The sequence below is a fragment of the Wyeomyia smithii genome, chromosome 3 (genome assembly GCF_029784165.1).
Source record: "Wyeomyia smithii strain HCP4-BCI-WySm-NY-G18 chromosome 3, ASM2978416v1, whole genome shotgun sequence".
NCBI lineage: Eukaryota > Metazoa > Arthropoda > Insecta > Diptera > Culicidae > Wyeomyia > Wyeomyia smithii.
Window position 1 is genome coordinate 58,736,993 of NC_073696.1, and position 12,995 is coordinate 58,749,987.

General features: G+C 35.7%; 2 protein-coding genes across 12 annotated transcripts in view; both read right to left on the reverse strand.

The window, feature by feature from the left end:
- Nucleotides 1-12,995, reverse strand: part of LOC129732636 (rap guanine nucleotide exchange factor 2) — a 58,793-nt gene that overhangs the window by 29,277 nt on the left and 16,521 nt on the right. The window lies entirely within an intron of this gene.
- On the reverse strand, nucleotides 11,300-12,338 carry LOC129732639 (CLIP domain-containing serine protease B15-like). Its single transcript, XM_055693686.1, has 3 exons — nucleotides 12,270-12,338; nucleotides 11,913-12,204; nucleotides 11,300-11,851 (listed from the first exon to the last, which is right to left on the reverse strand). The coding sequence occupies exons 1-3, from the start codon at nucleotides 12,276-12,278 to the stop codon at nucleotides 11,496-11,498; spliced, it is 657 nt and encodes a 218-aa protein (XP_055549661.1). The 5' UTR covers nucleotides 12,279-12,338; the 3' UTR covers nucleotides 11,300-11,495.

The following is a 12,995-nucleotide window of genomic DNA, read 5'->3' on the forward strand; positions in this document are numbered from 1 at the left end:
CATGGCGTTCATAAGATCGAACATTGCCTGTTGCAAAAAAGAAAGTTTACCTGCCGTAATAGGCCCCAGGCAGTTGACATTAGAAAAAAATATTTTCGGCAGCAATATTAGCTGGAGTAATAGGTGTACAATTATTTTCTAGCGTGTTTTGCTTACCCATATTAACGGTCATTTTCGAACTACCAACACTAGGCGGTATAATGTTCGAACTACCTGTAACCTGTGCATAAGTTAAACGGGTATGCAAAGGAGTAGGTAAACTATGCTTCACTGGTACGCTTGGAGAATTTTGTTTTGAAGTTTGTTTACCTTGCCTTGCCTTAACAATTGCTAAACGGGCTGGGCATTGATAAAAATTCGACATATGGTTGCCGTTACAATTCGCACAGCGAAAATTTTTACTCTCTTTCACAGGACATGTGTCCTTTTTGTGAGAAGAGTCTCTACAAATGAGGCATTTTTGGTCCATGTTACAAAACTTTGAACCATGGCCATAACGTTGGCAAACACGGCATTGGGTGGTATGCTTTTCACCTCCGCCAAACTTTCGATATAATTCCCATTTTACACGCACGTTATATAAAGCATGTGCTTTTTCAAAAAATTTTAAGTTATTAACCTCACTGCGGTTAAAATGAATTAAATAATTTACAAGGGAAATTCCAGTTCGCTGACTGTTTTCGCCTCGTGATTTTTGTTTCATCAGAATTACTTGGGTAGGGGCTATACCAAGTAATTCTGTCAAAGTAATTTTGATCTCATCAACGGTTTGATCGTTGGTGAGACCTTTCAATACGACCTTGAACGGCTTGGCGCTCTTCGTATCATATGTAAAAAATTTATACATCTTTTCAGTTAAATACTGAATAAGACGATTTCAATCTTTCAATGTTTGGGCCAGTAAACGGCATTCGCCTCTTCGGCCAATTTGATAAGTAACTTTGACGTCGGAGAGAAACGTAGAAAGTTCTCTTTTAAAAATATTAAATTCCGAAGCAATAGTTACCACAATAGGTGGAACTCTCTTCTTTTTTACAGAAATTTCACTTTGAATAGTTTTACTTTCGAACATTTCAATTTCGCCGGCTTCTTGCTCAGGCAGAATATCATATAAATTTTCACTGCATAAGCTAGTTTCAGAAAGAGATGCCTCTCTTTTCCTTCTTTTTTCTTCCTTCTTTTTTCGTCCTGCCATTTCAGGTGATACGAAAAAAGTTCAAGGATAATATCAAATTGCAAGTATTGAGAAAGAAAGAAATAGGTAGTCTTGAGAAAGACTGATGTAAGTTAACTTCCAGGTAATCTTTAAAAGACACACTGACAAAACACAAACTTTGAAGCTATAGGCAGTCAAAGACCAGTCCACAAGCAACCGAAAAAACGTCTGATCTGTAGGACAGTTCAAGACGCACTGAAACTCAAACAGTAGTATACCAATCTGTTCTCTATCGTTTTCTCTGCCAGAACTTGTTTTTAGATTGTAAAACTAAGTTAGCAAACTTTAACAATCATCAATCAAAGTTACCAATCGAGGGACACTATTCCAATCACCCCGAACCTATTTTAAGCAGTTTCCATCTGTTTTGCAGGCGTTTTTTTTTAGCACCCAAAATGGATCCTGAATGCAATCAATTGCAATTGTTCGCAGATTTCTCTGTGATTAACGGTATTCCTTATATTCGTAAGACAGCTAGACAATCCAAGTTTTTGTTTCCATCATTGAAATTGTCGATATTGATCAAAATGCAGGAGTTTGAGGCCTGTTTTCTTCGACTGATTAGAATAGGCGCTACTGCTTAAGCCGTTCCCTACCCTAAATCCTGAATTTTATTCTCAAATCATGGTTTAATTTGGGAAAAAGATAAGAAAAAATTGAATGATAGTTTGAATAATAAGTTTTTTTTTTAAATTATACGAAAACACACCGCGTGAAAAAAGACTTCTCAGAAACTCAGAAAAATAAAAATTCCTCGAAAACCATGAACCGCGTAAAAAACAAGTAAATTTGCAAATAAGGATGCAAAAACTGCATAACGGTAATCAAAGCTGATTTAAAAACTCAATAAAACTTTCCGATACGATTTTCCATGGATAATGCTGCCAATTCATTGAGCATTGCAAATGCTACTTGTTACTGTCGGTGTATAATTTTTGCCAAATAAAAAATAGGGAGCTTCGTTGTCGTAAGCGGAGAGTCGTGGGTTCGAATCTTAGTAGAATTTAATTCGGACCATTCAATGTCAACAGATATGGGTTCATCCACAGACTTCTTACTAACCATTCCTTCACATTGAACTCTATAAAACCTAGAGACTCCCAGCTGGTCTGGAAGTACGATGGTGGCTTAAGAGACATTTGATCTATTGTGATATTGCCCAGGTGTTTTCTGTACTGCGCACTTCATATTATTGGCAGTGTCACCCATTGAAGTAAATGATACGCTTTTTCATTTATATCCGTGCTTGTGTGTGAGAGCCTACCCTTTTCGTTTCAATGTTACTGCTCTACTATACCGAACCTCTTTCTTTCTATCCTACCAATATCGCCAAATTCCCTGGAGTGAGACGGCACCTAAAGTTCCTCTCTGGCAAGGTTAATTCTAAGAGGAACTTATTATGTCAAGAGGAAGGAGTCTTATGGAAACCTCGTTCCATCAACCTTGCCAAGACCTTGCCATAATTACAATTCCCTGAAGAGAACTATTATACACTAAGGTCGCTTTTTACGCGGATTCCGGGATTCACGCGATTTGTTTTACGCGGATTCTGGAATTTACGTGGATTCCGGAATTTACGCGTTTTTTTACGCGGATTCCGGAATTTACGCGGTATTTTTTGCGCGGATTTCGGTTCCCTTCACTCTGAATGCAGAATTAACGCTGGTTTTTTTTACGCGGATTCCGGAATTTACGCGGTTTTTTTACGCGGATTTCGGAATTTACGCGGTTTTTACGCGGATTCCGGAATTTACACGGTTTTTTTACGCGGATTCCGGAATTTACGCGTTTTTTTTACGCGGCATGTATCCTCCGCGTGAAGAGCGACTTTAGTGAACGTTACTCAGACCAGTTTTATTATAACAGGGACTTTTTTGTTAGGATGAAAGTCAAAAGGCAATAAGTAAAAAAAAGGTCCCCATTTTTACGAGAGTTATTTTTATGCAGTTTTTACCGTTTTTTTACAATAATGCAGATTATTTTTACGCGATTTTTTTAAATAACATGGATTATTTTGTGCACTGTTCTAACGGTTCAGCCTCGATCTCAGAATCGATTTGTAGCTGAACAGTTTCGTTATCGTCAATTGAACTATTGTTTTTTCAACATCATGCGATAATGAAAGGATGATCAGTGCATTTTTTTTTTAATTTTTTTGTGTAAGTTTGTGTAGGACATGCATGACATTTTGACCCGTCAAGGTCGTCGCGACTAACATTCGATTAAGGAATGAATACTGAAGCTTGAAAATATAGCAAAATCATTATGAAAAAGTTATGGCCCTGATTTCAATGAAGTTTAATTTTGGATGCCCTAAAAACACAATCTCTGTGTGTCGTTTCCATTTTTCTTTGATTTTCCTAACGTATATTACTATTTTTTTATCGGATTTATTTATTTATTGGAGTTAAAATTTTGAAAATAAAAATATGTTCATGGAAAATGCATCTAATTTATTGAATCTACCTGCGTATGAAAGCATTTGGTGGACATCTAATAGTATTGAAAGGTTCTGATTGTTTTCAAAGGGAAATATTTTAACAAAATAAGAAGTTAGGCATGTAGAATAGCTTTTTAACCGTTCCTGTAAATTTGGACGCTTTTATTGAAGTCGGAAATGAGTAAAGTCTTTGGAAACTCAATGAAGTTGTTTCGTAAGTAAACGTAGAAAAGACGAACCCGATAAGCAACATGAGAATCACAAGAATGGGTAAAAAGCATAATTCACAGAAAAAATATTCTCTTTAACATTGATGAATGCCTTTCATTATAATACGGTCAATTTTCTTCAATACGCGAAAACGCAAGCTTCTTTCTATACAGCCCTAAATTAAGTACGATTTAGTAGAAATTGAACAATATTTTTTTGTCTTGTGAACGATAGCTCATTCTCCGATTACCAAGCTGCAAAGATGTCACATAAAAAATTTTCCTGCAGTTACAAGTTCGTGGAAAAAATAACGATAAATAATTACAGTTTTTAAACAAAAATGTATATTCACAGAAAAAAAATAGACATGAGAAATACAGAGTGTAGAGTTCAAAAATAAACAACGCATTTTATCTTTACAATGAACCTAATTTATATACCCTGCTATCTGCCTCTACCAACACGTACAGAATTTTGTTGTTCCCGGTGGCGCAGTGTATTTCGCGGCACCCGAATAATCATATTGAATACTTATATTTGCTACTATACGAAACAAGAAGAAAAAGAAGACAATTCAAACGGCAATTCGATTGTGTTCCAAATCGCAAAACGACACCTACGCGTTAACCCAACACGCTCTAACTGTGCGTCGACAGCGGCAATGTGGTCTTTTGGCTTGGCTGCACACAAATGAATATCGAGTTCTACTGCACTGACAGACGACGAATGACCAGCGCTCTATTCATACATTGCTCGGTGCAGTACTGTTGCCTGTGCCAGCATGTTTTCTCTAAATTCAGTTTTAATAACATTCTAACAGCAGAACGTAAAACGATTCGATGGAGGAGGTGGTTACGAACTTTCTGAAAAAGCTTCACCTTAAAGACATCAAAATAGTCTAGGCTCATGGAAGCGAACATTAGTTGACCTATTGGGACGGGGAGATTCTGTCATTTTTTTTCTTGTCACTGCTATACAGGATATCACAGCAGGCAGTTGGTGTCTACTCATGAAGTCTGTGCCAGGCGTGCTCGCATGTGATTGGTACATTGTTCGTGAAAACTCGACCTTGAAACTTTTATGCAATTTTCACTGTTTAGCAATGAAATGATAATGATAACTGAGGAATCACAAAATTGTCCATCATCTTATCAATCCAACGACATATTGATTATTGTAATCCATCATGTGGTTACATCAGTATTACCGTTTGAAATCTTTCATTCCAACGTTACACCTTGGTTTTAGTTTTCGCAGAATTATCTCCATATAGTGCGGTTAGACGTAGTCCTACGTCAAAAAAGTTATGGAAATAGAATTGTTAGTTCCGAAAAAATGAAAAAAAGTCAATGAATTTGTCATAAAGACCAGGTTATTTTAAGAGCATTTAATGAGTATCAAATTATTTTGACCGTTATGGAACTGTTCGAGCTGTTTCTCAAGCTAACTGAGCAAAGTATTTTCCAAAAAAATGACAGAGCAATAATTAAGGTATCTAATGAGTAGAGATGCACCGAATATTCGGTCGCCGAATATTCGGGCCGAATATCAGCAAAAATTGGATTTTGCCGAATATTCGGCTCGCCGAATAGTAAGTTTATTATTCGGCCGAATATGCCGAATAAGCCGAATAGTGGCCAATGATTATTAGAAAATAATATAAAAGTATAGTGCAAAGTTTTATGAACGAGCGGGGGTAAACGAAAACTGAAGATGTAACTTGGGCTTAGAAAGGAATATATCTCATTAAAACGGAACACGAACCGCAATCTCCACACAATATTTCATGTCTTGTCTGGATGAGGTATATTTTTTTCTGAGCCAAAGTCACATCCTCAGTTCTCGTTCATTTCTCGCATTTTATTTATTTTTCTTTCAAAAACACTCAGAATGTAGTTGTAACACAAACTTTAAAATTGTGTTAACCATAATCCTCAAGAACAATATTTTTAAACGACAACATAAATAAGAACAAAAGACAAAAAGCTACGGATTAGCGTGCCTTATCTCATAAGCGCAAAATTTATTATTTCTTGTGGAATAGTTCGGACAATTTCCATTTGTTTTCGTACATGAACAATTGGAAAGCGAAAGAAACAATTTAAACTTCAAACAATGACCATTTGGTTATTTTGTTATCATACGAGCAACGCTGTGTTCAGCCGAATATTCGTCTCACCGAATAATGGAAAAAAGGTTATTCGGTATTCGGCCGAAGGCCGAATAGTACTTTTCGGTGCATCTCTACTAATGAGCATCGAATGAGCATTAAATTTTTATGGTATAAACTATTTGTTCTGCTGATTTTGTACTGCCAGCTTCAGTGACGTTGTGAAAATACATTATCACTGTCAACTGATTGGAGCTGAAAGTAATTTTCATTTTCACTTCGTTCGTGTTGAAACTGATATTCGTAGCCTTCAGTTTCAACTGAGATTTTGACAGTGAAAATTTGCAACCCTGGCAGCAGTTATACTCTGTACAAATGAACTCTTTTTCATTGATTAAGAGATGATCTTACTCCTAAAAATGATTTCTTAATTGTATCGAGCATTCACGCTAGGCTCTAACAAAATAGTTTTTCTCCGTTCGGATCTGATGCCCCAGGTCAACCATAATCCTGGGATTGTTTTTTAATTTGTTTTCAAAAAATGGTTAACAAAGTGATGAACTTTTTCAATCATTTTAGTTCTGACTTTACTCTAAATTTAAGTATAGGAACTTTAAATGCTGTTGATTAACTATCACTAATAAATGCAAAAGAAGAATATCCAGAACAAGAATTTGGAAGGCAAAAGTTAAATTAAGTTTGTTTATGTTAGGTTCAACATTGCTCTAAAGAGCTATATATGGATATAATCTATTTCAAGCCACCGAATTGTCCACTGTGCCATGTTTGGCCAGATGATTGGTACCATACGAGGCAGACCTGAGCTGGTGTATAGACGTAGCCATGCGAGGGAGATTATTCAGCAAACTCTCGATTTTTTCTATTACATTTAGCGTTGCTTGTGCACCTACTATTACCGAAGGCAAACATTGGCCAACCGCACAGTGGGGCGACTCCATACAAATGCTGGCCAAGCAAAAAAATGTCTTTAAATCATGGATAATACATGGTTTTTATGTAATTTTGGGACGCTGAGTCCGAATTTGATATTATTTTTGCATGGAAATACATATTCTTGATGCTAGTGGAATTTCAATGTTTTTATATATATATTATATGAGGAAAATTTTATGTCGGTTCCAATGTTTTGCAAAATAAAATGCATGATGCTTGAAAGACTTTCATATGCAATAAAAAAAAACATAAAAATATCATTCAGTTATAAAGAAAATAAAAAAAATATCAATTGAAAAATATGCTTTGTGTTGAAAATCACTTATGTTTTTTTTTAAAAAGGGACTATATTACTTTGCTTTTTTCATCGCATTCTTCTTTTTATTCACTTCCACCTTCATCTTCATATTTGTGTTCATTTTCAATACAGCTTTAATACATTCAAGAAAAGTTTCCAAAATGCAGTTTCTAAAATCAAAATAATAATTCACTATTCGCATTGTAGAAATTAGCAGGCGATTTATTATGTCTTGATTTGGGTTTACACGATTATTTTAACATATGACTGGTCTGATACAAACTTAAAACATGGTTTTGGTACTCAGTGCTGGTGATCCAAAACATAAACAATGATTAGTTTTTGATACTGCGTTAAAAACGGAATATAGAGGAGTTTAACTTGTAAATATGAAAATAGTGTGATCAATTATACTGAAACATGTTTGAAAACATTGTTATTAACAAACTAATGCGAGCCATTTGTTATTCGGTTGACGGTTTGCAGTGTACAATTTAAATTTACATTTATAAAATCCGATATGTGCCGAACACTCGTTGTTTCCCTCCAAAAGAAGGGTACTCTGCGCAACTCTGCGCAGGATCGGACTAGATGCATTTGAAAGCATTTTTTCCAAGCTATCTTTTAAAACCAGTGCCAATAGTGCCAAACCCTGCCGTCCAAACTTTAAACGCTGTTTTATGCAAAAAATACGTAATTTTTTGATTTCGCCTAATTTTTTTGAGTATTACAATGAAATTATACATTATCGAATGATGAGGATTTATTCTCCACTATTTTACAGACAACTTTTTCTTAGACGTCATCAAGATTCAAGTTACCCTTGAGGCTCCAGCAAATTTCGCAACATTGCATTTTTTTTCAAGAAAAACGCAAAAAACGCTGACTCAGTACACTTTGAAAAATCATATAAAATTCAAAATTTGTTGTATTACTCTAGAAAATTGGATTCTGGCACTTCAATATTATACAACTATAGGGAAAATATAATTGAAATGAAATTCGCATTTTCAATTTTGGGTCGATGGCCAGCGATTCCCCACTGTGCACCGGCGGACGGGCGAATTTTCTGTTCGTAGGCTTCAATGTTCGTCATAATCATCACCATTGCCGGGGCAACGAGACGAATCCGCCTTGTAGGCAGCGGTACCAAATACACACACTATGTATACACATGCAGTGCCAATGCCATTGGCAGGCTGAAATCACCAGTTTGCTCAACTTCACTCATCACGCAGGTGGAAATCGCAAAGACGGATTTTGGAAAAACTGATTTAGGCACAGTGAAACAGTGAAAAGCTACGTTCGTATAGAGTACTTGCCTGGGAGGCAATGTTCGGGGAGGGTGATCTTTGTGGTGAGTTTGATGACTTCTGCGGGGTAATAAAGCAGTGCGGCTAATGACCAGCCACACGTCGACTTCCATACTGCTCAGTACCATCCATAACAATAATTAGATTGGCATTTGCTCGCTAACGGCATAATAGCCATGCTCAACAAACTGAATATTGTACGGAGTCTTTTCAATACATTCGGTAAGATTAATTGACGCCTTTTTACGGCAGGTGGTTGATCTGATTGTTTACATAACATCCCCAATAGAAATTCGTCTCGTTGTCTCGATGTGTTGCTCGGGTTAAGAGCGAATCCGGTAGCAGAGCATCTTCTGCATACGTAGCAATAATCAGCATATTGTAAACGGTTCACAATACGGTGATTTTTTTATTGGGTAATTAACCATGAAAATGTGAATGATGGGATTTACTGATATTAAAACTTACAATACATTGTTATGAAAGTGCTACTTATCACCGAATCATTGTTGAAAAATTATTGGAGAAATAATTAATAATCGATATAAAAATCGCAATTTCAGTATACGGTCTAACATGACATTGGCGCATAATGAGGTCCATTTAATTATTTAGACCACCGTTCTGCCCATAATTCGAAAATTGGCTAATATGCCATTTTTACCAAAATCGAGAAAACAGTTTGTCGTGATGGTACACACCCTAAACAAGGTCCCTACGGAAGCCGATTGTCAAAAAATGCATTTGAAACGGCAGCAAACGTGAAACAATTTTGGCTAATATCCAAAATAATTGAGAATTTGGCTAATATCCAATATCCAATATGAACCTGTGGCATGTTCACGAACCAGTGTTTTATTACTGAACTGTGTTTCTTCTAACTTTCGAAAGTGTGTTGTAGCTTGGTGGTTACTGGCGACAGGTGAGCGATCGTAAGGCCCTTGCATCAAATTTGACTTTTTCACGAAGAATATTTGATGCTACAAGAATTTATTTGTTGTACTGCGAAATCCAATGATCAAAACGTGTGACTGTTTCCTTCTGTCATAAATCTTTACATTTAAAAAAACGATATTCAGCTCTTTGATTAGGACTAATATTAATAAAGAGAAGATTCAGATTTCATTTTGGATTTGATGAGAAAAAATAGGAAAGTGGATTGTGAGATTACCATGAATAATAATATTTTCGTTATATCATTATATTGCTGCACGTAACAATTGTCTCGTCGTCCTTTTCATCCTCACTTGTGCTTCCGTGTTGTTTTATTAAATTTGAAACCATTTTCATCACCAACGGGTATGATATAATTCACATCGTATGGATTGATATAATTCACATCGTATGGATATTAGCCAAATTACACACCGTTTTGATAACTGACCTTTCGTTTATAATTGAAAAAACGGCTACTGTGTTAAAAATACGTGGCGGATGGAATTTTTCTACAGATTTCTCTGTTTCAACTCAACGGCAAGGTTCCAGCATATATGAAGGGTGATATACTCAATAAAAAGTTGTCATGAACAGTCAAAACATGTTGTACCGACAAAAAACTTTCAAATGGGTTTTTCTCGATTTGATGCCTTTGGCATATTAGCCAACTTTTGAATTATGGGCAGCGTTGGACAAACTGTTGGTTAAAAATGTCGTTTTCGAACATTGTTTCGTTTTTTTTTCAACAAAACAATTATTTTCCAATAATTATCAAAGATTTAGAAGATTTAGAAAAGTCAAAGATGTCAAAAATGTCGAGGTTTTCATATGTTGAAAATGTCATAAAGCTCAAAAATGTTCAAAATGTCTAATTTAGTTTAAGTATGTTAAGAATGTCGGCAATTCAAAGATTGTTACTACAATTATCAAGTTATAAAAAATAACAAAAATGTCGAATATAATAGAAATGTCACCAATGTTGTATGTTTTCAAAGAGTAGTACAAATTTCAAATAAGTAAAAGGGTGGCATACACATTATAGCTTTGCGTGCAACATTATGACTGTTTTTCTGTTGCAAAAGTGGAAAATCTCTCCCAATGCTTCTAAAACTCAAATGATAATTTTTCCGCATAAGCCTAGGGCTTCTTTCCTCAAGCCAAACAATAATCACGTTGTCAAGATGAATGGGGTTATTTTAAGTTGATCCGACAAGGTTAAGTACTTGGGACTAATTTATGATAAAAAACTTATTTTAAAAGAGCACATTGAGAGTATACAAGCCAAGTGCATCAAATATACGAGATGTTTATATCCTCTCATTAACAGGAATTCTAAACTTTGTTTAAAGAACAAACTTTTGATTTACAAACAAATTTTTAGACCAGCAATGCTTTATGCTGTACCGATCTGGTCAAGTTGCTGTTCAACAAGGAAGAAAACGCTCCAAAGGATTCAGAATAAAATTCTGAAAATGGTTTTGAAGCGTCCTCCTTGGTTTGGTACACTCGAATTACATAGACTTACTGGTGTTGAACCATTAGAAGCTATGTCAAATAAAATTATTAACAATTTTCGACAAAAATCGTTGCAATCCTCAATTGCTACGATAAGCTCTCTTTATAGCCAATAAGTTAGCAATTAAGTTAGTTGTAAGTTTACTTCCCCTTCTCTGACAAGTAGGTTTAAATCCCTACGAACGATAAGTCCTAATTGCGAAAGCAAACAAATCCTAATAATGAAAATTACAAATTTCTAACAGTGTTGAGAAGTCACCATTTGTGATTGGACACACATACTCATTATTTACTAATATTCATCATAAATACTTAAGCTACTTTTTATTTCTAAAAAAAAAAAAACTGTTTTTCTGTGGAAGCAGCGCTTCGATTCCGCTAGATTATCTTGAGTATCATCATATTTAGTATTTCGTTTCAAGAGTACACTATTAGAAACAAACATTTTTCAGTATTATTCTATTCAGAAATTTAATCACGGTTAGGCTAGAGAACAAATTTTCCTAATTTGTAAATTCAAGTATTTGCTCAGTTGTGGGTTCGCCCATTTGATAATACTCAAGCATAGTCTGCACTATCCAATCGATGTATTTTGTCACGTTTGTATAAACACCGGGTATGTTTTTGGTACCACAGTTTTCTGGTCCGAAACTGACAATACCGACCTGATACCACAGAGTATTCACTAATCTAACCAGCGGTCCACCAGAATCACCTTTGCAACTATCTATTTTCTTATCACCGCCCATGCAAAGATGTGCGTCGGTTAACGAAATGCCAATCGGAGAATAAGCTTTATTACACACATTATTGTTTCTACCAACCAAATCAACATGTAGTAGCATGTCGCTTGAATATTCTGCAAGTAGAGTCAAAATCTAGTATGTTTTTGAAAATTCAGTGATTGTCAAATAATTCACCAGTTTCGGTTACGCCCCAACCCATCACAGTGAAATCTTCGTTTTCCACTGGTAGCTCTTGGACTGAAGCTTCCATTGGGAGACAAACTGGTCGAACGTATGTGCCGAATTCAAGTTCTTCTGCTAGTCTAATTAAAGCAATATCGTGCTCTTTTTTTATACCTCTTCGGTAAAATTCTGGATGAATAATAATACTTTCATAATTGTACTCTCGTCGACATACTTTTTCATCGTTTACGATAGTACAGTTGGGTTTTTTCTTACATTCCATTCGCTCAACCGTACCTTGGACCTGAGAACGATTGAAAATTACATTTTACTTTCAATACGAATGAATATTTTGTCCAATTTACATACAGTTTCCATTTCCTTTCCGTGAAGCAATGTGCAGCTGTGAGCACATATCTAGAATTTATGAGTGAGCCGCCACATCGTGGAGTTAATGTTTTTCTATTACTTTTGATGTTTTTGAACATGCGTAACGCTGCCCAAGGATGTTGCCCCAATTGTGTTTTGCTACCACCTATGATGCGAACTCCCAGATCCAATGATCCACATTCTTCTGTATGAGATAAAATGGGACAGCATATCTGTAAACAATACGCAAAGTTGTATTATTTGTCGATAGGTCACACCACTGGTCACGTCAAACTTACTAGTGGAAGAGGTTGTGATTCCGATATATTAGCGCATACACTGTTGTCTAAGTATTGCGAATCCTCCAAAGTAGCATTTTGTTTTCGGATAATACTAATAGCGTAATTGCACTGCTTAACTGGCACACAGATTCCCGGTGTATTGAAAGGTGTAACACAGGTGTCATTTTTGTTCAAAGCAACTGAAAAACTCCAACAAACTACCAATAGGACTATCAACTTCATTATCACTGAATATGAATTTTATTTACTCGCATTTGACGCAATGTCTAGTGAATCGTGTTCAAACAACGTCTGTGCTCACATTCTGGTACCATCACGAGAGGAAGCGAAGGAGAGTTTGATTAAATCCTTCCCAACCCGATGGAAAGATTAATCCATCCTAAAATAGTGCTTCTTTGAAGTGGGAATGCGAATCGCTGTCGAG